This window comes from Cheilinus undulatus, linkage group 6, assembly GCF_018320785.1.
Source record: "Cheilinus undulatus linkage group 6, ASM1832078v1, whole genome shotgun sequence".
Taxonomy (NCBI): Eukaryota; Metazoa; Chordata; class Actinopteri; order Labriformes; family Labridae; genus Cheilinus; species Cheilinus undulatus.
This window is the reverse complement of record NC_054870.1, coordinates 47543404-47565764: the sequence shown is the minus strand read 5'-3', so window position 1 is coordinate 47565764 and position 22361 is coordinate 47543404. Positions and strand designations below refer to the sequence as shown.

The following is a 22361-nucleotide window of genomic DNA, read 5'->3' as shown; positions in this document are numbered from 1 at the left end:
TTTTGGAAATTATTACAATTTTTACCTTCCCCTAAATGTAATTAATCCTTGCAAATGTCAAAGTTATTAACATTAAGGGAATTTTTGTTAATAAATTTACTGTAACCAACTACTATTATATATTTTTTAAATGTATTATTTTTGTGTATTACATTGTGTATTACATTAAAAACTGCAGATTTGTTATACGTTTGTGGTTTATTACTATTGTGGGCAGTTATTATGTTTGCAGGTGCAACAGCCACCAAAAATAAAATTACTTCAGAAGAGAAAATTGATCGCCCAACTGATCTGAAAAGGTACAAAGATAAAGTGAACCATGAACATCTTTCAAATTCATTGAAGATCTGAAACCACCTGAACTAAATGATTTCAGCCATTACTTCAAAATCATTTCCACTCATACCTCCCTCTTCTACTGGTTTTACTGTTTCACTGTTTTCATGGTTAATCTTCCTAATCTGTTTGGTTTGGCCAGAGTGGTGCCAGGAATTGTGATTTCCGTTAAAGTTATATATCTAGGACCTAAATATATAACTGAGGGCCCCATCATTAAAGACCTATTTAAGTTTAGTCACAGCAGCAGCCAATCTGTCACTGGGCTGAAGTCAGGGACTGTCACATCTACACTCATGCTTATAGGCAGTCAGCCTCATAAGCATGTTTGTTTTTATACAAAGACAGATACAAGGGGTGACCAGGGGGGAACCATGCCCATCTTAGAAATCTGATTGGCCACCCCAGTAATGACCCAAAATTCCAAACTATGATTGATTATGTGCTTTGAGGGCAAGACTGAAACTTAAATCAATTATTTTGAGCAATGCTGAAGGCTGCTTAGAGCTCTCCTTGCATTTTCAGTGTGGTACTTTTACTTAAGTTAGTGCTTGAAGTCGTGAATTCTGACATCTTCTTTTTGAGTCCTTGGAAGTGAGGCTAAAAAGACTTACATTATATGTTGCCACTCAAAACATCTGTAAGATACTTCATTGATTAATGAGATATGTTAAGTGAAATCAGACGTGGTAAATAAAAGCAATTATTTCTGTACATATGCACGCTTACTTCAGGTCATCCTTACATCTGTCGCTTCCCCATTTGGGGTACTCCGAGAGCCTATAAGATGCCTGGCTTCTGGAGTGGCTGTGGTGTTATTGCCTGGCAACCAGTCCAGGATGTACTCCTCCCATGACAGCTGGGATCTGCTCCAACCCCGGCAATTATTCAGAGTAAGTGATAGCTATAGGTAATAGATGGATGACCCCAGCTGTAAGATACTTACCCTGCCTACCTGTGTGATATCACTCCAATGAAGGCAGACAATTGTCATATGGTATCTCTGCTAAGGCGCATAAAAAAATATTTTCATTCATTAGCTGAAAAAATAAACCTTCTTTTAACCGGCCAATTCAAGTTTATGTCCCAATTTCCCAAAAGTCACCATGTTAAAGCAAGACTGAGAAACTTTCATTTAAGGCATCAAGTCTGAATATTATTCTATTTGATTTGATCTTTCTAAAATCATGTTTCTAAAATCAGAAAAGCTAGTGCTATACCCATTTAATCACATGAATGTCTGCCCAGCCTAGAAATTGCAATGAATCCGTTGATCTCAAAGATGTGTCTAGGACTAGCTGATGAGGAAAAGTGCTAAATATTGCTCCAAAGTGCATTAACTTTAAGGTGAGGTGGTCTTACAAAAATACTGTCAAATGAGATGTGCCTGGTGGTGATTTATTTATGAAATTAAATTTTAGTATTTAGATGTTTTTTTAAAGAAGAATATTTTCTGTCAGCTGCCTTCTCCTTTCTCCTTTGTTCTTTACATCTTTGATATCGCCCTCTTGATATCATTCTCAACGTAATATGGAAAAAAAATGATCATGCTTTAATATTTTAGGGCCCCTGCCATTTATAGACCCTTTAATCGTCTGATCTTTTCTCCCTGTATGGTGTCCCTCTGATCATTTTCTTCTGAAAGAATGTTGAATACATCCCGATGCATGCTGTGCATTCATAAACCACCAGGGGGCAGAAAAAGTCTCCACATGACCTTTAAACTGCATATCAGAAATTATTTTTTCCACCCTTTGCCTCATGCATTCCATAAAGTAAAGTTTCTCAGTTGCATATAAGACTGAACTGTTTATTAGGTAATTTGTGTACGTTGATTTGTCTAGAGGACATGCTCATTGACTGTATTGTATGTATTCTTATATGAAATCTGTTAACGACGCAATATTTGTAAGTATATGGATGTATACATGGGTCAAACACTATTAAACATTGCAAAAAGTAGGATAAAAGTGCCAAAAATTGGTAAAAAGTGACAAAAAGAAGTAATTGGGCTTAAAGTGGCTAACACTGTGAGAAAAGTGACAAAAAAATAGGTAAGAGATGGCAAAAATGCTCAAAAAGTGGCAAAAAGTGATTGAAAAGTGACTAAAATGGGCCCAAATCAGCAACAAGGTTGGAAAAATTGGCAAAAAGAGGCATTTAATTGAAAACACCAGGATAAACGAGTCAAAAATTGGCTAAATGTGGCAAAAAGAAGTGTCAGAAATGGGCTCAAAGCAGTAAAATTGGAATAGAAGTAGCAAAAAAAATGCAAATAAGTGCAATGGAAATATACAGACAAAAACAGAGGTTGACAATTAAGTTTGACAATTAAAGCCTACTGTGTAAATGTGGGAAACAAACTGATTGTTATTTGCAACGTATAAGTGGTGAGGTCATATTTTCCATTTTAAGGTTTTCTGGGTGAATAATGTTTCAAATTGCGGCTTAAAAGGGCCCCAAATCATCACAAAAGAGCTACATGTGGCTCTAGAGCCACACGTTGAGTATCACTGCCCTAGGCCAACTGTTAGTGGTTTCCCCAACTGACCAATAAACCGTCAAAGTGCCCTCTTTTAAAACATTTTTATAAATCCAACATCTACTTCTTTCTACACATTTACGTTTTCATTACTTATTTGTATATTTGTTAGTTGCATGTTACGTAGGGCGACACCAAAGACTAAAAATGTATAACTACGTTAAAACGACACCTGTGCCACGGTGAAAGCATGTCTTTAATCTAATAAAGGAAGTGATCAGTGAAGCCGGAAGTCATCAAAGTGACCGTGTCGGTTTAGATTGACATGATCCCCCGTGTAATTTGGAGCAAGAAAACTAACAGTTCACCCCTATCTGATTTTAATATAGCCTACTAAAGTCAGCTTTCCAATTTCATCAAGCCAGTAAACACAGCGCGGATCAAACTGCGCATGCGTTTTACAGTTAGTGGGCAGTACACGGAAGTAGATACAGCCAGGGATCGGAGGTAACATCTTTTAGAGCTGCTGTTCACTTGTTTGGACTTAAGGTATGTTAAAAGCCACATATGATAAAAGTACATGCACAGTAACACCAGAATAGAAAACTGACTTGACGCTGATTTCGTTAATTTCTTGAAAATAGACAAATTTGTGTTTATTTGCGCGCTTTCTGCGTTGTGTTCCTTCGATTTTACCAACGGTCTCAGAGCGACATCTAGAGACTTTAGAAAATTCACTGATAACACAGGTCACAGTATGAAGTTAGTAAAATTACGCTCACAGAGGTGTAGTTGTTGGTTTGAAATTGTGATAACCTTCATTTCTTTATAGAACAGACAACATTTTGTGTCCTTTCTTTGTCATTTAATCTCAAATATGTTAAGGTGTTTTACTGCCATCTTCAGTGTTGTAGTTTGTACTCTTGAATGCTGGCAGGGTTTATATGAAAGGGAATGTGTCTTATTTTATTAACAGTTATACAACCTCTAAATGAAAGGGTTTTACTGTATCTATGAAGAAATGCTTTACAGAATGAATGGGCACAAATTCCCACAAAAACCTCAAAAATCTTGTGGAAAGCCCTCGAGGAAGAGTGCAGGCTGTTACAGCTGCAAAAAGGAGACCAACTCCATATTAAACATTTGAATACAATGTCATTACAGTTTCTGTTGGTGTAGTTGTCAGGCAGCTGAATACTTTTGTCCTTAAAGTGTTTGTAGACTTTGTTAAACAGTTACTGTAATTTAATCTCAGAATAAATAAAGAAGCTTTGTTTTTCTTTTGGTTTACAGCTTTATTATGGCAATGGACTGGATTGGATTTGGCTATGCCGCAGCCATCGCCTTTGGGGGATTTATGGGCTACAAAAGAAAAGGTTGAAGTCTCGCCCTAAATGATCTATGTCAATCAAATGACTTACACATTGATTGATAATAGTGCTGATAAACCTAGATTATAATGGTGTGCCCTGTTTTACTGTAGGGAGTGTGATGTCCCTGATGGCTGGGTTAGTTTTTGGTGGATTATCTGCTTATGGTGCATACAACATCTCTAATGACTCAAAGGACATCAAGGTCTCACTGTGTGAGTAGTATTGAAGCTCAATCGAGTACAAAAGCTTCGATTGATGGTTAAAAATAGCCCAGATGATGTCATAATATTGTGCTCTATGTCTTCCAGTGGCAGCAGGAGCTTTATCAGTCGTAATGGGAATGAGATATAAAAAATCTGGCAAACTAATGCCTGCTGGGATCATGGCAGGGCTCAGGTCAGAGTCAACCTTGCTCAACATGCTGTAAAGTTTACTTAGCAAATTAAGGATTGTGAAATGACATGACTGTTTTTGTAATGATGTTTGATTTGCTGTCTCTCTCCCACAGTTTGCTGATGGTGTTTCGGCTGTTACTCCTAATCATGGCGTGACTTCATGAACAAAACTGACAAGAAGCTCTCTGTCCCTCATGAACAAGCCTTGTTTATAAAGGAAAAATCATTCCAAGTTTGCTTAACAAAACTGATCTTCTGTTATTGCTTTGAAACTGACCCATCATGAGACCAAAACTCTACCAAATGCCACCAATCGTTGTTAAACGGGCTTAAAAAGTCACTACTTATCTTTTTCAGTATAAATACTCACATGTATGTGACAGCTTTGATTTTAATCATGTTTGCGACACATAAGACGCATGTGCACTTTGTGGGTGCTTTTGTTTGTCTAGGCAGGGTGTTTATTGGATACACAAGAGCTAAGAGGATAAACGTGTGCTTGTCTACTTACATGCAACAGTATATCTTGTACATTTGACTTTTAAAGTAATTTAAAATCTGTCTTTTTGTAATAAAACCAATAAACTTGTGATTGATAAAGCTTCTGCTAAGTCTTCAAGTTTGTGGGGTTTTTTGCAGGATGCTTTGTTTCTCTCATAAGACAGTCTGGCTGCAGATTTCCAATGTCAGGCCCCTTCCTTGTGAAAAAAAATACCATTACACAACAGAGGATGGCAGTATTGGGTTAGTACACACTTGTCTACTATCACAAGGCTGTCTGGCTGTTTACCTCAAATGTCAGCCCTGACTTGTACCTTTATACCACAGTTAATGGCAGTAATGATCCAAAATGTTGTCTTCAGCTGATCGCATCTAATGCTGATTAAAAAAGGTTCTCTGCTGGGGCAGGGTTAGATGTAAATGCACAGGCGATGTACCAAGAGAGTGTGATGTTAAAGGGAACCAGGGGAGAGGGTACAGCACAAAAGGTCTCTGGGCACCATCATGCAATGAAAAAGCATAATTAGAATTATGTTTACCACAGTTTTCACTGATATTTTTAATATAATACAAAAATATATATATTTAATGTTATTTGGGGCAAAGTAATTTATTATTTCCTTTGAGATTTGAACTTGTAACATCTGATATTCAATATTATTAGAGGTTTTAAAATTCATACACTCGGTAGGTGTTTATTTGACCAACTAAATAGGGCCTTCTCTGCATGAAGAGAGGAACCCTGGGCCCAGATTCACAAAGACAAGGAGAATCCTCGAAGAGCTCCTAACTTGGATTCAAAAAATCCAGCTATGAGTCATAGTCTAGTACTGATGAGGGCTGAGATCAACTCTGAACAAGGAAGGTTCAAACATTTTTGCCTTAATGAGGAGGCGGGTTGACCTTGTTTCTGGGTAAGAAGTTTTCTTTCAGAGGACCTGACTGATTTATTTTGAAGCCCATTTCCATCAAATAAAAACAAAAAAAAGTGAAAGTTAGGGAATTCTTTGGCAAAAAAAAAAAGAAACAAGTCCCAACTTTGAGATAAAAAGTAAAAATTATGAGATGAAAGGAGATAAAATTCATAAATACGACTATCTCAGAATTTCACATTTTCATCTCAGAATTTTTACTCATAATAATGACATTTTAACTTATATTCAGGACTTTTTATCTCATAATTTTTGACTTTTTTTCTCATAATTATCACATTTTATCTAATTATTTTGAATTTGTTACTCTGAATTTTTACTTTTATCTCATTTTGACTATGTCTTATATTAATGACTTTTTAACTCATAATTTTGAAGTTTTAAATAATAATTTTGACTTATAATTATGACTTTATTGCCTCATAATCCTGACATTTCATCTGATAATTTGACCTTTTATCTCGTAGTTTCGACCTTTTTCCTCATAATTTTGACATTTTATTTCATAATTTTGAATTTTTTACTCAGAATTTTGACTTTTTATCTCATAATCTTGACTTTTAAGTAAGGGGATTCTTGGGGGGGCTAAGTCATAGTTATGAGATGAAAAGTTGAAATTGTGAGAAAAATTAGGAGATAAAGTTTATAATTATTATTATTTGATCTCATAATTTCACAATTTTATCTCATATTTTTGACTTATCTCATAAATGACTTTTTAACTCATAGTCTTTACTTTTTATCTCATAATTGTGACATTTTATCTCAGAATTTTGAGTTTGTATCTTATAATTTTGACTTTTTATCTCATGACTTTTTTTTGTGACATTTTATCTCAGAATTTTGAGTTTGTATCTTGTAATTTTGACTTTTTATCTTATTAGTATGACTTGGGATTTTTTTTTAAAGAATTGCCTTTCTTTCACATTATTTCTTTTTTATTTTGCGAAAATGGACTCCCGTTGATTAGAAACAGAGAGAAAAGGAAATCTTTCAGTGAAAATGAGTTAATAAAATCAGAGAAGCACAAGGGCTTAATCACAAATAACATTCATTTTTTAAAGAATAAATCCCACAAATCGTTTGAAAACACACGCCCACCTCTTCACATGCTGGCAAGGCCACGCACAAAGGCTTCAAAACTTTGAAAAGTGCTCTGTAAGGCTCCCTCCCTTTTTACAACAAGTCACAGAGCGCCCTCCAGAGGGCAAAAGGTGAAATACTTCTATCCAGGGTGCCAGTCAGATACATTTGGATAAAGTGCCATCTAGGGTGCCATTTCTGAGGACAAAGTGGGCTAAGGTGCCCTTTGAGAGGACAGAACATGGTGAAGTAGGGTCAGATAAAGTTAATTTATACAGTGCTTTTCACTGATGCAGTCAAGAGCAGAGAGCTCTGTATTTTAAAGGATATTTTCTGCAGCATCCTCTCTTGTGTATCTTTATGGAGTAACTGGTTAAATAGTTAATAATTCCTTGCCTTTTTCCTTACAGAGGTGCAGTAGGTTTTATCATATAATAACACTTAAATGTTAACCAGGGTTTCAAATTATTTTACTATGACTGCGTGACAACTTTTTGTTGTTGTGCCCCCTTTATTATTGTCCCCCTGCCCCTCAAAGGCTCTGGGTCCACTACTGGTTTAGCCTCTGTTTATGCTGTCAATGATTTTCCATTGTTTATTTCAATAATTTTAAATGCTGTCTTTAATTCTTTTTCTATCTGCTCTGCTTCTTTCAATGTTGTGTGTGAAAAGCACTTTAAAATGTCTTTTTACCTGAATCAATGCCAGCCTGTTTCATATTCAGCTAAAACTCCTTGAATGAGCTTTGAAATTATGCTTTTTTTTAAATTGGTGAGTGTGAGGTTTAACTGAAACAAATCAACACAACAGCACCTCAAATGTTTCTCAAAAATAGATAATTTATTTAGTAAAACCTTCACATTAATACAAACATGAAATATTACTAATCATGATGAGTCCTATCATTCTGCTCAGGTTTCGATTTAATAATTGATAGCGCAATTTTTATATCAGTATAAAGGGGAAATATCGATTCATGTGTAGTACAGACTACAATTGGTTTGTACCTATAAAGGGAATGAACCAGGTGACTGAATTTATAAGGGCAGCGCTTGAATGTTGAACACCTCCATGACGGTCTTTACGTAGTTTTCATCCGGCTGTGGCTTCCGTTTGCCGTCTTGCATCAGGTATTTCTTAATGGTGTTAAATTTCGTCATCCTTCCCTGGAAAGACTGCAGGAAAACAAACAAATATTTATTTGTATTTTTGTACTCTACTGTGATTGATATAGTAAACAAGAGTTCCATAGGGGGCAGTGTACTTTGTGGCAGATCCATTTCCAGGTTGAAACCAGACAGAAAAAACAGGAGAAACTCTTGTTATTCCATTATTTTTGTTTTTGACCAAAAAAGGGAAAAAACAGAAAAATTAGCTGTTTTTCTTTCATTTTTGTCACAAAAGCGGAAAAACTAATAACATTTTTAAAAAGGGTTCCAGTTATTGTTTTTTCAATTCCTTGAATTTGTTTTCTTCATTTAATCCTTGAGGAAAAGGACATCATGTGACCCATTGGGAAACATGAGCATTTCAAAATAAAAGCCTCCATGTTAAAACAAGAGCCATCCATTGTGTTTTACAGTATGATAATAGTATTACCTATCTATCTACCTACACAGACATACATAGGTATATATATTATATTTATTATATGAAATGAGAATAAAATATAATAAAGGGTAATAACATTACAGTCCATTAAATCACCAGTGCATTTACAATTTATATTATTTATCATACATTGTGTATAGAGCATTTTGGCCTATCATAATATAATGTTTTGACATGGAGGCTTTTATTTTGAAATGCTCATCTTTCCCAATAGGTCATATGATTTCGTTTTCCTCAAGACTTTCATTAAATGAAAAATTGGACCCCCTTTTTTTAAAATGTTGTCTGTTTTTACATTTTTTTTGACCAAAATGAAAAAAAAAAATGGAAAAACGTCTTGTTTTTCTGTTTATTACATTTTTGGTCAAAAACGAAAAAACGGAATAAGAGAGTTTCTCCTGATTTTTGAGTCTGGTTTCAACCTGTACATGGATCTGCCAGAAAATACACTGACCCACAGGAGCACTTTTACCTTGACGCAGTCAAAATCTTTGAGGATGCCACAGAACTTCTCCTCCAGCATCAGGGTGCATTCAAGCAGCAGGACGTCCGCCATGCTCAGTTTACCTCCGACCAGGTAAACTGTTTCGGACAACACCTGAAATGTAAACACAGAATCTTATCAGGTTATTTGGATCTTTATGATCACAGATATGTCGTTACTAAAATTCATGTTTGTGCCTTTAAGTAGAAAGCAAAGTGATACCTTTTCAAACACGGGAAGGTAGCGTGTTTTTGCTTTGGTCTCAATTTCCTCCAGTTTTGGCTTGGGATCTTTCATAAAGGGCAACATCATGATCATTTCCATCAGATCCATCAGTCCCTCTGAGTACATGTTGATCCTAAAGGGAACCGTCAGCATCAGCTGCAATACATTCACTTTCTTAACACACTTTCTTTTAAAGTGCTTCATACTTGACACGCTCTTTCAGGTCTTTTCCATGAAAATGGTACTTGTCTGCGATGTAATGCAGTATGGCCTTTGACTGAACAAGCTTCATGCCATCCATCTCCACCAAGGGCACTTGTTGAAACATGAGATCTCCATCTGAAAGTAGCAAAGCTGGTAAGTCAAGTAGGCACACCCAGTGAAAGAGCAATCATTTACATGGTCTATCTCAATGTGCACAAAGGTCTCAAGATAATTGAGGATGTCACTTCAACTTTATGGTCCCGACCCCAGGTTGGGACACATGTAGGTCCCAACCCAGAAGTTGAAAGTACACACCAAAAAGAAGAAAAACCTACAAAATCATGGGATTTGGATCAGGACCAAAGGGAACACAGACATGAGTGAAGCATAAGAACACATTGAAAGTCAACTTACCACCCACAAGTTTTTCATATTGTTCACGAGTTGTCAGAAAAACCTCTTCAAACTGTGAAGATGACATTGCAAAACAGAATTAATGCAAATTATTTTAACACAACCAAATAAATAAACACAAAGATGTTTCCAGCTACCTAACTTACATGAACTCCTGCAGCTCCCAGAAGCCAGCGGATTGACTCCATTTTCCCTCTTCCTTTGAAATAATGAAGCACAGGTGTGTCACCCATGGCTACACTTTCTTTTCAGAGTAGATATTCAAAGTAGGCTGAAAGAAAAAGGTAAGATAGCACAAAATTACTAAAAATCAATGCATATGCTCTTATTGGGACCAAGTAAACTCGTCTTTGGTCAACCAACTCACCACCGAGAGGAGTAAAAGTGGAGTGAGACTCTTGGCTTAAGTTTAACCTGTTATATAATGCTGTATTGTTGAAAAAAATCGCCAAGGAAAGGGTTGAAACATCTAAGGACTGTGATTGGATGACTCTCACCAATAGAAACAGAGCTCATTTACATATTTATCGCAAGGAGTGGTGGGAAATATAGGAAGAAAGAATGTTCGTGCGATTATTTCCCAGGCTTGTCGAGTTATAAGGTGATTGCCGGCTGTAAAGGACACAGACGATTCCTTAAGAGAATTTGTGAACATGTCAGGTTTGTTAAAGCACCATGATAGAAATACGTTTCTTATACTGTACTGATATAGTGTGTAAGCCCCTCCTAACGTTTCTGGATGTGAGGGCGATCTGGCTGCGACATCTGTCACCCCATTGATCGCTAGGGTTGATTCGGCTGATCTGGCTGGCTAGGCGGGTGTCCCCTTCCTCCCTCACCACTCCATGTGTGTCCCTCCCGAAGCTCCGCGCTCGGTCGATGAGGACGACGTCCCCCGGACGACCATCCATCGGTATACCAGTAGCTGCGCTCCCCTGCTAGAACCTCCAAACAAGCTCAAGGCCCATTTGTAGGAGAAACGTAGGGAAGTTAAGCTCCAAGCGTCAGACACATCCAAATGCGGCACTGCACGTGGCAGTCTGCCTTCCTTTTAACAATTTAAAACAAACGTACAAAAATAAATAACTTCAGTGATTTCTAACAATATCTAAACAATGAAGCACTGTCAATTTTCTTGTCTTGTTACAACCAAAGAAGAAGAAATCCATGTGACAGACTAAATTTGAAAAGTTCTGAGCAAGATTATTAAAGCCAACTCAAAATTATTTTAGTTAACTGAAACTAAATAAAAACTAAGCTTTCCATAAAACGTTGTAAAACTGTATTATGTTCTTATAAAACTAGCTAAAATAAAATAAAATTAGGGGATTTTTTTTTTGTTATTTAATAAATGTATTTGATAGGGACGATGCAAATTACATAGTGCGACTTCAGCCTGTTACAAACAAGCTAAAAATAACTGATGTTTCACATGTAGAGACAAGGGTGTAGCACAGGGGGGAAAATGGGTACTGATTATCCAGGTCCACAGTAGGGAGGGGCCCTTAAGGAGCCTACAATTAAAAGTGTGATTGTATCTATTTTTTCTTAGTAATTAGTGTCAAAAGCAACAAAATTAATTGGTCAACAGACTGAAATTTGTAACAAATAGAGTAAAATAAATCCTGGGGGTCTCAGCTTCTCCCTTAAACATGTCCAAATGGTGTAGTCCAGCACTGCAAAATAATACTAGTAAATTCAATATAACAACCCATTGTGTGTTAACCTTAGCAATATTTTACATAACCATAGTAAAAATTTTGCTCATAAATGAAGAAATTAGGCTTCAAAAATACATTAATATGCATGGATATTTGCAAAAAAAAAAAAATAATTCTGGGGCCCCAAAATTCCTAGATACGCCCCCATCATAGTTACATAAAATTACATAAAACATGGAGTAGTTAAAAGTGCTTGCATCATTGATTTTGTTTAAGCCACCCCTTAACATTTTTGTTAAAAGTCTCTGTCTTGTGTTAATTTTCAAGCTCCTTAGTTGTAGTCTTCAGCATAATGGCTGACATGTATCCAAGCCTGGAGAGCTTAAAATGACCTAATTTGGTTTAAAAAGACTTCACACAATGGCTAATTTTAGGTCTTGAGTGTTATTCAAACAAAAAGTTTGAAAAATTAAAATGAAAAGCGAATAGTAACAGTCAAATTTGGGATCAAATTAAATATTTTGTTCAACCTGGGATGTAACATATGTAAACATTTGAAGACCTGGTTGCACATCCCCGTACACACTTTTTAATAATATGCAACTCAAGAGCTTTGTCAATTCAAAACAAAACCAGTCCTTGACCATCCCTGTTCTCTTATTAGAAAAGGTTTAAACAACAAATCCTTTTCAAAAATGTCTGAAGTGGATAATCTATAATCTGCAACTGATAAAACTAAAATGCATGTAAAAAGGAAGAGCAGCCTGTGTGAATGTATTTTTAAAAATTGTATGATGTTAACTGTTTCTGGTCCTTCTGGGTCTTGTCCCTCACAAGTTTCCCTTACTGCTGAAAAAAACTAACACTAAAACTAATAAAAAGTTAACTAAAACAAAGACCTTTTTGCAAAAAACAAAATACAATTAAAACTAATGAAAAATTCTGAACCATTATAACCCTGGTTCCGAGTACATCAAAGTCACTGACATGAGTTTTCTATTGGTTGCATATTCAAGAGATTCAAAATCACATTTATATTCGGATTTTTGCTTAAACATGACAACTGGGTAAATGAAAGCCTTACTGATATAAAAAGTTGTCAATGAAACAAATAGGTTGACAGTTATGCATCTTTTTAATCTCTACAAAATAAGACACAAGTAGAGGGTCTCAAAGAAAAGAAAGGCTAAGAACCAAGCCTGAGTCTGTTCAAGTTCAAGTCTGGCCTGCAGCGGCTTTCCTGTATGTCTTACCCCACTTTCTCATCCTACTTCTGACTTTATCCACAACCCTCCTCTCTTAATAAAGGCATAAAAAGCCCCAAAAAAGGTTGATACCATTTGATGACAAGCAGTGTTGATGTCGCCGATTAAAACTATGACTAAAGCTATTCGTTGACAGCCTTTTTTTCCGTGACAAAAAATAGACTAAAACTAACAAAAACAGATCTGTGATTACTAAAACTGACTAAAAGTAAGTTTAGTTTATGTCAGGATGACTAAAACTAGACTAAAATGTAACGTAGTCTATGTCTGACATTCAAAATCCTTGATATTCCTCCACTTTGAGTGAATCTTTTAAAAAAAACAATGCAGCTGTAGCTATTCTGCCTCTCAGCTGTAGGAAGCAGGGACCCCAGGTTTGGCAGGGTGTGCAGAACACACTACCATGACTTGGTACCAGATTTAGGCAAGAAAATAAATGCTTGGACTAAAAGTCAAGACTAAAATGTGAGGACTTTTTCTGGACTAAAACTAGACTAAAATGTTTTTGAGTTTTTGTGGGCTAAAACTAAAAGACATTTCATCTAAAGATTAAGACTAAAATTAAAAATAGCTGCCAAAATTAACTCTGAAGTCAAGTGGGCAACATGCTAGCACACTGAGCCTGGTGCTGCAGGCTCATATCATAGCTCTATCATTGATTAGCTCATTGTTTTTCGGTGCGATGCATGCTGGTATATGTTTGTACTTTGAGTTTACCTAATATGGTATGAGTGATCTCACTCATCATAAGATGAACCTAGATGACCTCAGACTGAAGGAACAATTTCAAAACAACCAGCTAATCACGTTCTTGAGATATTGACCCTGCCCTCTTTTCTTTTTATACTTTCTATTTGTCATGTTTATGTAACAAGTTCAACTCTACTATGACTTCTCAATTCCCTCTTTTTTTCTCTACAACAGCCGGAGCATTATGCAGTTATTAGAAAAGTCAATATCTATTCAGGTTTGCTGTTTGCATTCAGTCTTATGTGGTATGTTCTCCTCAGCCTTTTTTACTTAGAAGATTTATCGTTGTCAAAATAACTAGAGCAGTGGTGTCAAACTCAATCCCAGCAGGGGCCGGATTCTGGATTCAGGACTAACCTGAGGGCCTAACAGGGTCACCTTTTTAACCATAAACTGTCAACCTTGTTTCACCAGTAATAAATTATGAAAAAAAAGGAAAAACTTAGCACTGATAATAAGAGATTCTGACATTTAAAAAGTTAAAAAGATAAGTTTGAAGGCTTACAATCTAAGAAAAGTAAATTTATAAGTTCAAAAAGGTCAAAACATTACATTGAAGTTGAAAAAATAATGTTTTTTAATGGTAAATATATTAGAAAGAAGTCAAAATCATGAGTTTAAAAGGTCAAAATATGAAATAAAATGTGTAATCATGAAATTAAAAGTCAAAGTATGATTTAAAATTTTGAATTGTGAGTCTAAAAGGTGAAACTATGGGATTATGAAGTCAAAGTTTGGAGTTAAAATATGATGTAAAATACAAAATAATTGGTTAAAAAGGTCAAAATATCACTTAAAATGCGAATTATGAATCTTAAAGCTCAAAATATTATAATAATTAATAATAATTTATTTTCCCACTTTCCTGACCTGTTATCTAAACATTTTTAACTCCTTACTTTTTCAGATTTTGTTACTTAAGAAGGATATCTTAAATCATCAAGGATAAGTTCACATTTTCATACTTGAGGAAATCCGCAGACCTCATACTGATGGGCCAGTTATAACAGAAGTATGAGATCATCTTGCAGGCCGGATTTAATTGTTCCAAAGGCCGGATTCAAAAGTGGCAATAATTGGTTTAGAAGTAGCAAAAACAGGCAGAAAAAGGTGATGGAAAGGGTTTAAAACAGACAAAAATGGGTATTAGTGGCAAAAATGCGCTAAAATTGGCAAAATTGGTGGGGAAAAGTAACAAAAAGGGTTAACATTTGGTAAAATTGGTGTAAAGTGGCAACAGTGTTATCTAAAAAATATCCCTGGTTTTTTAAGATAATGGTGACCCCCTCTCAGTCTCGCACGACCCCAAAAGGGGTCCCGACCCCAAGGTTGAGAAACACTGATCTAGAGGATGGAAAAGTGGTCTTTTAGTAAACCTATTGAGGAAGGAAATGAGAGTTATCCACTGGCATCTGTCTTTAAGACTGTTTTTTTTTATTTTTGGGAACCCCAAACTTCTTGAATTTGCCCCAAGCCTGATGATATGAAATTGATATCTTGTAAGAAATAACTTTTAAGTCCGACATGCTCAATGTCATTGTAAATGAGGGCTCACTGTCAATGATTTTCAAGTCTAAATAAAGATTTTTAAAATTGCTTTTGAAAGATTAACTCTTTTAAGCTCTCCAAAAGTTAGAAGTGAACACCACAAGCATCTTTTGACCTATGCAGAGTGAGGAGCATTAAGTTGGTCAGAAAATCTTTTAAAATTGTTTGCCTATTTCTGAAACCCATGTAACCCCAGAGACAGGATTATTTTAGGGCACAGATCTGGGGAGGGCTACAAAAAAATCTGCAGCTCTGAAGGTTCCCAAGAGCACAGTGGCCTCTATAACTCATCAACAGAAGTTTGGCACAACCAGGACTCTTCCAACAGCTGGCTGTCCATCCAAGCTGAGCAATAGGGGGAGAAGGGTCAAGAGAGGTGACCAGGAACCTGATGGTTGCTCTGACTGAGCTCCAGAGATCCTGTGTGGAGATGGATCAAAGTTCCAGAAGGACAACCATCACTGCAGCCCTGCATCGTTCTGGCCTTATGGCAGAGTAGATGGAAACCTCTCCAAGGTGCAAAACACCCAAGGGCACACTTGGAGTTACTACAAAACTATGTGAAAGTCAAGTGTGCTTTCATGTGTTTTACACTAAGGAGAGGCTCACGTTGTCCTTCTGGAACACAGAATCTCTGGAGCTCATAGTGACCATCTTGGTCACCTCTCTGACTATGACCCTTCTCCCCTGATTCCTCAGTTTGGCTGGGAGCAACAATCCAGAGAAATGGGAGCTAAATCTCAAGTGTTTCTGCAAAGGGTCTGCATGCTCAGGTCAACGTGATTTTTCAGTTTTAACAAGCTTGCGAAATTTTCAAAAATTCCATTCCCACTTTGTCATTATGGGGTACTGAAGGTAGATTAATAAGAGGAAAAATGGACTCAAACAACTGTAGCATCAGGCTGCAACATAAGAAAACTGAAAAAAGTGAGGGGGAGCCTGAACACTTCCTGAATGCTCTGTAAATTCAATGGTTACAAATTTGCATGATGGAACATGCAAAAATCAGTGGACGTGATTTATTTCTGCTGTCATAAAAACCCAATGATTGTTTAGCTGAATCATCACATCACAAACTGGATTAAACTAAAAGTGAAGATAAACATGACAGACGTGTCAGAACATGCAGACACTGGAAAGTATTCTTGATTTGCTTTCTCAGCTGTCAGAGCTGCCACGATTTATTATTAACGACAGATCTCCCAGACGCAGATGTCTTAGTTAAAGATTCTTGTACCCTGACTGAAAAACCCACCATGTTAACTGTTTTAAAGAACACTGAACACTGGGTAAACTTTTCACTTTACTCCGGTCAGAGGGATCAGAGAGCTTTAAAAAGATCCTGATAAACTTGATCCATTCTTCCTTAAACTGGCTGCCAACAAATAATAACAAGGAACGGTTTCAGACAAGAATGAAGACTAATTTAATGTTACAGCACTAAGTGGTTTTCAGGGAAATGTGTCCTTATATATTTACTGATATCATTTGAATACTACTAGTACTTGCAATATACAGTAGTCAACATTTGAAGTGGATCAAAATTTTTCATCAAAGGTTTCCTTAAACCAAAATTTTTTTTCACAATTCATGCATAACATGTGAGTCTGTTATTAGTCAATGTTTTCACTGATGAAATTTCATCCTTCGTGGCTTTTGATGATCTCCAGACATAATTGTTTGTCAATAGGTACCTATTGACCTGTCACAGAGTTAAACAGCGGTGATCTTAATTGAGAAGTGGTCACTAGTTAATGCTCTGAAACTTTCACGTGAGGTCAGAAAGCATTGAAAATGCCACGTTTAGTGAGATTGCAGTATGCTGACCTCAACTAGGTCACTGAAATGCTGCAAAAAGGGAAGGAATCAGCATCAAGTTGCAGATGCAGTGGGACCTCTCAAAGTGTCGTTTCCAGAGCCTAGAACAGGTTTGGAAGGTCTGGTATTGTGAGTCAAAGGCATTGTGGAGGCAGACAATGGGTCACAACCCAGAATCAAGATAGTTTGTTGACCTTGCATGCCTGCAGAAATTGTTTTATGCCTGCGGTCAGCCTGCGAAATGACCTTCAGGAGGCAATAGGGATGCAAGTGTCCACTCAGACTGTTAGGAGATGACTTCATGAAGTTGGCTTGGGGGACAGAAGACCAGCTCTGAGGGTGCCTCTTTCCAGAGCACACAAACTGGCATGTCTGCAGTAGGCCACAGAACACTACAGGTGGACACTGAATAAGTGGGGTACAGTGCTCTTCACAGATAAGTCCAGGTACTCCAACATTTTGGACAGGTGTAGGAGGGTCTGGCTAGCCCTGGGGAGAAAAATTTGCCACAAAATGTTGTACAGCATAACAGTTTTGGCAGATCAGTGGTCATGGTCTGGGGAGGCATCTCCATGGGTGGAAGGACGGAGTTTGTCGTATTGAAAATGGCAGCCCGACAGGCCAAAGGTATAGGAATGACATCTTGAGTTCTGAACAACCAACAATTTTTGGTTGCATGCTTGTCTTTGTGAATGTGTGACAAGCTGCTTCACAACTTGCAACAAACAATTATGTCTGGGCACCATCAAAACTGATGAGGCATGAAATATCATTGATGAAAACATTGATTAATAGTAGACTTGCATGTTAAACATGAATTTTGAACAATACCCAATGTCTTAGGACAACTTTGATGAAATGTTGTGATCCACTTCAAATGCTGACTACTGTATTCATACTATATATATATATATATATATATATATATATATATATATACAAACACAATGTATAATGTATAATGCTGTATAATGCTCAAAAACAACTTGCATGCTAGCAAGTTTAAATGTCCTATTTCTGTGGGTCCTGAAATTACGGTCCTGAACCTGCTGCCTGAGAGCCTGCAGACCTTTCTTGTAAAAAGTGGTGTAAAGTTGAGGCAGAATAGCACAACTTCTCAAATATTCCCCAAACACCAGACCAAACACCATAAAATCTCTTTTTTTACACCTGAATTCATCGAGTGATGGCAAATGTGAGAAGAGAAAGTGGGGGATCACATGCACAAACCAACGTCAAAGTCAGGGGTCCAACCTACAGCATGGACTATAGCCTCTGAGCAAAAAGGTTTCAGAATTTCTGTCATTATAAGACAAAATGAGTCTAAGGGAGGAAAAAACACTTAAAAGAGAAAAGTTCTTCATTCACATGTTTAATGTTTTATAGAGAGACCACTGTAGTGGACATTAGGACACTTACAGTCATTATTTCTACATCAGACCAAAACCTGCTGCATCATCTGCACCAACAAAAACAGTTACAGAATTTATTCCAATAAAAAGTGAGCTACCTTTAAGTGTATTAACATTTCGAGAAATATTCTGGCAGTTTTGACAGCTTCTATAATGATAAGCAGACAAAGTAAATCAACATAGTTAGGATCACAGTTCTCCTTTCATTAATAGAAATAACCCAATGAACAGGATGCATTCACATTTATAAGAACACAACTACTGCCTGGTAGTTATATGCCTCTGTGAAGTACAATTACTAGAAAATCTAATCTGTTCATCCTTGAGTGAAAGAGGACATTTGTGTGAAGTTTGAAGAAAATCCCTCAAAAAGTTCTCGAGGTATCCTGTCAACAGGACAGGCAAGTGGACAATCTGAAACATGGTGGCTTGTAACAGACCTGGCAGGTATAAGGTGAAGTTAACCAGCCATAACTTAATGACCCCACTCACGTCTTCAAAATCAGTAAACTAAAAGCGCTGAGATATCACATTCACAATGGGACAACTATAAGGTCCAGTTATGCTAACCTACAAATCTAATCTGTTCACCCTTGAACATTTGTGCAAAGATAGAAGAAAATCCCTCAAGGGGTTCTTAGAATATCACATTAACAAGGATGGCGCGTGTGGACGTAAGGACAGAGAGCCTAAAACATGGTACTTTACTCATACGCCTGCAATTTACATATCAACAGTTTCATTTAGCAGACACTTTTGTGCAAAGCAGCATACATTTGGGAGTCAATGCAACACAAGCACAAGCAGTTACCGCCAAGTGCAAGTGTAATCGGATGAAAATGGTGCATAAAAACTTTTTTTTTGTGTGTAAAAATACCACGATCTAGAGCTTCATCATCACGAATATTCCTATCAACACCATTTCCATACTGTCATCATTGATATAATCTACATTCAGTATCATCAGACGCATAAGAATTGTTAAATGCATTGATATTCATGAGAGCAGGCCTCATTCCACCACCAAGGGACTGCAGAGTAAAGTCTAGCAAGAGAAATATACCCTGTTCTGAAGGTAGTACCAGGCACTTTTCATTGGCAAAGGCTCAGCTCCAATACACTCCTTGCCCCTACCTCTTAGCCTTTCCCCTACATTTTGCATTTTTACATCTGCTGATAAGACAATCTTGATATGTGTGGTGCCAATTCATGACTAATTCACGCCCTCCTTGGAGAATTTGGTACCAGTGTGGCGTTTCAAATGTGGAGTAAATGACGTCAAAGTAAGTAGGAAAGGAAACTGGCACTCGAGTAGGAGCTAGCTATATTGGCTCACATTAAAGAGTCATTAAGTGGCACAGACTCACTCGTGAAAGGCACATCTTGGTCGCTTGTCCCTCAAGGTTTGTTTAATTGACAGTACATCACTGTTTCAATTAAAAGCATGTCTGTGACAAAATTAGGATTTTTTATGTTAAAAGGAACTCAGCTAGTCTCTTAAATCAGTACAAGACTCCTCTAGACTTTTGTCGCCCTTCATCTGGCTAGATGACACTAGATGCTAGGAGGTCTGCAGGACTATTTGTGATATTGATCGTCTCCATGCAAGTACATCAGTCAAACTGTGGTAAAAATAACTCTTCAGGATCAGTGATTGCAAACAAGCAATGATAAAGCAATATTTCTAAGACAAGGTTATTCATTCTAACCTATTAAAAGCAACAAAAATACTCATTTATGATTGTGTCAGTAAGATGTTCCCTGCTACAATATGGAAAGCCCATTTGCTGAGAATGAGATAGGTATGATTTTTTTTTTTTTATTTAATTTTTAGAATTTTTATGGCTGTCCCAGGCCCTGCACAAAAGCTGGGATGTTAGAAAAGAAGGAATCTGATCCTATTAATAACAACTTCTAAAATCTGATTAGACCAGGCAAATGTCAGCCAAAGGTTGGAGCTAGTACTACTGTTTCTATGGTTTAGATCACCACATCTGTCTGGGGAGGGCCCCTTCTGCCTACATGACACAACAGTTTTCAGTAGCTTGAAAGGTTTTAAGATAAGATAAGATATTGCATTATTAGTCGCACAAGGGGAAATTACAAAGTAGAATCTGAACACCAATACAGCCTTATAATGCTACTAAAGATTATGATGATTAACATGCTATCAAGACATTTGATTGCTGATGTTATGAATCTCTATATTAAGGGAAATTATAACTGCTTTCATGTTCTGCTTCTTGTTTATGAACCAGATCTCTTTCAGACTTTACGAGAGAGGCAATTTGATTCGGAGCACCTCCATGACCTCCTTTAACATGTTCTCATCTGGGGGTGACTTCCTCTTGCTGCCAGGCTGCAGGAACATTTGGATGCCATGAATCTGTGTCATCCTTCCCTGGAAAGACTGGAAGGAAATGCAGAAACACAACAAAAAGAGGTGGATTTTTAATTTTGTACACTGTCGTGATCGTTCCACAGAAGCAAATGTTACCTTAATGTTGGGAAAATCGCCAAGGATCCCTGAAAATTTCTCCTCCAACATCAGGGTGCATTCAAGCAGCTGCACATCTGCCATGCTCATCTTACCTCCCACCAGGTAAACAGCGTCAGACAATGCCTGGAAAGCACACACAAAATCTTACCTGGTTATTTTGCACTTTATATGAATAGCAGATTTATCCTGGTTAAAAACGACAGCTGATCAAATTCAATATGGTGAAAAACACAACAACACCTTCTCAAACACAGGAAGATAGCGTCCTTTGGCTTTTGTTTCAATTTCCATTATTTTTTCTTCAGGGTTACTCGTGAAAGGCAACGTCATGATCATTTCCATCAGATCCATCAGTCCCTCTGAGTACATGTTAACCCTGAGGGGAACCACCAGCATAAACATTCATCCACTAAAATCATAAACTACAACAATAATGCTCCCATTATTTCACGTATTATTGAAATTCTTCATACTTGACACGGTCTTTTATATCTTTCCCATGCAGATGGTACTTCTCTGCAATGTAATTCAGTATTGCCTTTGTTTGAATGAGCTTCATGCCGTCCATTATCACCATGGGAACTTGTTGAAACATGAGATCTCCATCTGAAAGCACAGCAGTTGGTCATTCAGGGACACTCCCAGTGTTGGAACATTCACTTATTGTGCAATTTATCTCTGCACACAAGACACACAATATTTGCTCTGTTCACTCCCACAATAGTTACGACACTTGTAGGTTGAAGCAAAAAGGAAAAACTGATCATTTCATGTGACTTGGCTCCAGGCCAGAGAGGGCACAGCCCTGATCTAATCATCAAAACAAGTTTAAAATCAACTTACCACTTAATAGTTTTTCATATTGAGCACGAGTTGTCAGAAGTACCTCGTCAAACTGTGAAGGTTAAATTGCAAAATGGATTTGAAGAGACAAAGGTGAAATACTGTAAAAAGTAAGATTTTTCTCATCAAGCAACGTTAACTTACGTCAACTCCTGCAGCTGCCAGGAGCCAACGGATTGACTCCATTTTCCCTCTCGCGTTAAAGTAATAAAGCACAGGTTTGTCAGCCATGGCTGCACTTTTCCTTCTTGTCAGAGAAAATGTTGATTATAGACTAAAAGAAAGAGAGAGCATTTCGCAGAGTTACCAAAAACAATGCATGCACATGCAACAAAACTGATTCAAACCGTCTTTGGTTCTTACCTGCACAGCGAACTGACCACCGTGCAAAAGGAAAGGGCGAGACTCTAAACTAAAGTTTAACTTGTTATATAATGCTGTTCTGTTGAGGGAAAAATGCCAAGGGACGGGGGTGAAACATCCCAAGACTGTGATTGGTTAACTCCCACCACAAGTATAACCAA

The 22361-nt window shown here is 37.1% G+C and overlaps 3 protein-coding genes across 3 annotated transcripts; 1 reads left to right on the top strand and 2 right to left on the bottom strand.

Moving 5' to 3' along the window:
- The first annotated feature begins 3224 nt into the window (after window positions 1–3224).
- Window positions 3225–5186, top strand: zgc:163080 (uncharacterized protein LOC799515 homolog). Its single transcript, XM_041789499.1, has 5 exons — window positions 3225–3367; window positions 4112–4194; window positions 4302–4403; window positions 4500–4587; window positions 4700–5186. Exons 2-5 carry the CDS (start codon window positions 4119–4121, stop codon window positions 4740–4742), a joined length of 309 nt encoding a protein of 102 aa, XP_041645433.1. The 5' UTR covers window positions 3225–3367; window positions 4112–4118; the 3' UTR covers window positions 4743–5186.
- Window positions 5187–7921: 2735 nt separating this feature from the next.
- LOC121511022 (glutathione S-transferase A4-like) lies at window positions 7922–10528 on the bottom strand. Its single transcript, XM_041789497.1, has 7 exons — window positions 10408–10528; window positions 10187–10311; window positions 10041–10092; window positions 9629–9761; window positions 9420–9555; window positions 9186–9311; window positions 7922–8277 (listed from the first exon to the last, which is right to left on the bottom strand). The coding sequence occupies exons 2-7, from the start codon at window positions 10271–10273 to the stop codon at window positions 8140–8142; spliced, it is 672 nt and encodes a 223-aa protein (XP_041645431.1). The 5' UTR covers window positions 10274–10311; window positions 10408–10528; the 3' UTR covers window positions 7922–8139.
- A 7910-nt stretch (window positions 10529–18438) lies between these two features.
- On the bottom strand, window positions 18439–22335 carry LOC121511079 (glutathione S-transferase 3-like). Its single transcript, XM_041789605.1, has 7 exons — window positions 22201–22335; window positions 21982–22111; window positions 21838–21889; window positions 21468–21600; window positions 21235–21370; window positions 20992–21117; window positions 18439–20904 (listed from the first exon to the last, which is right to left on the bottom strand). Exons 2-7 carry the CDS (start codon window positions 22066–22068, stop codon window positions 20767–20769), a joined length of 672 nt encoding a protein of 223 aa, XP_041645539.1. The 5' UTR covers window positions 22069–22111; window positions 22201–22335; the 3' UTR covers window positions 18439–20766.
- Between the last annotated feature and the right edge of the window lie 26 nt (window positions 22336–22361).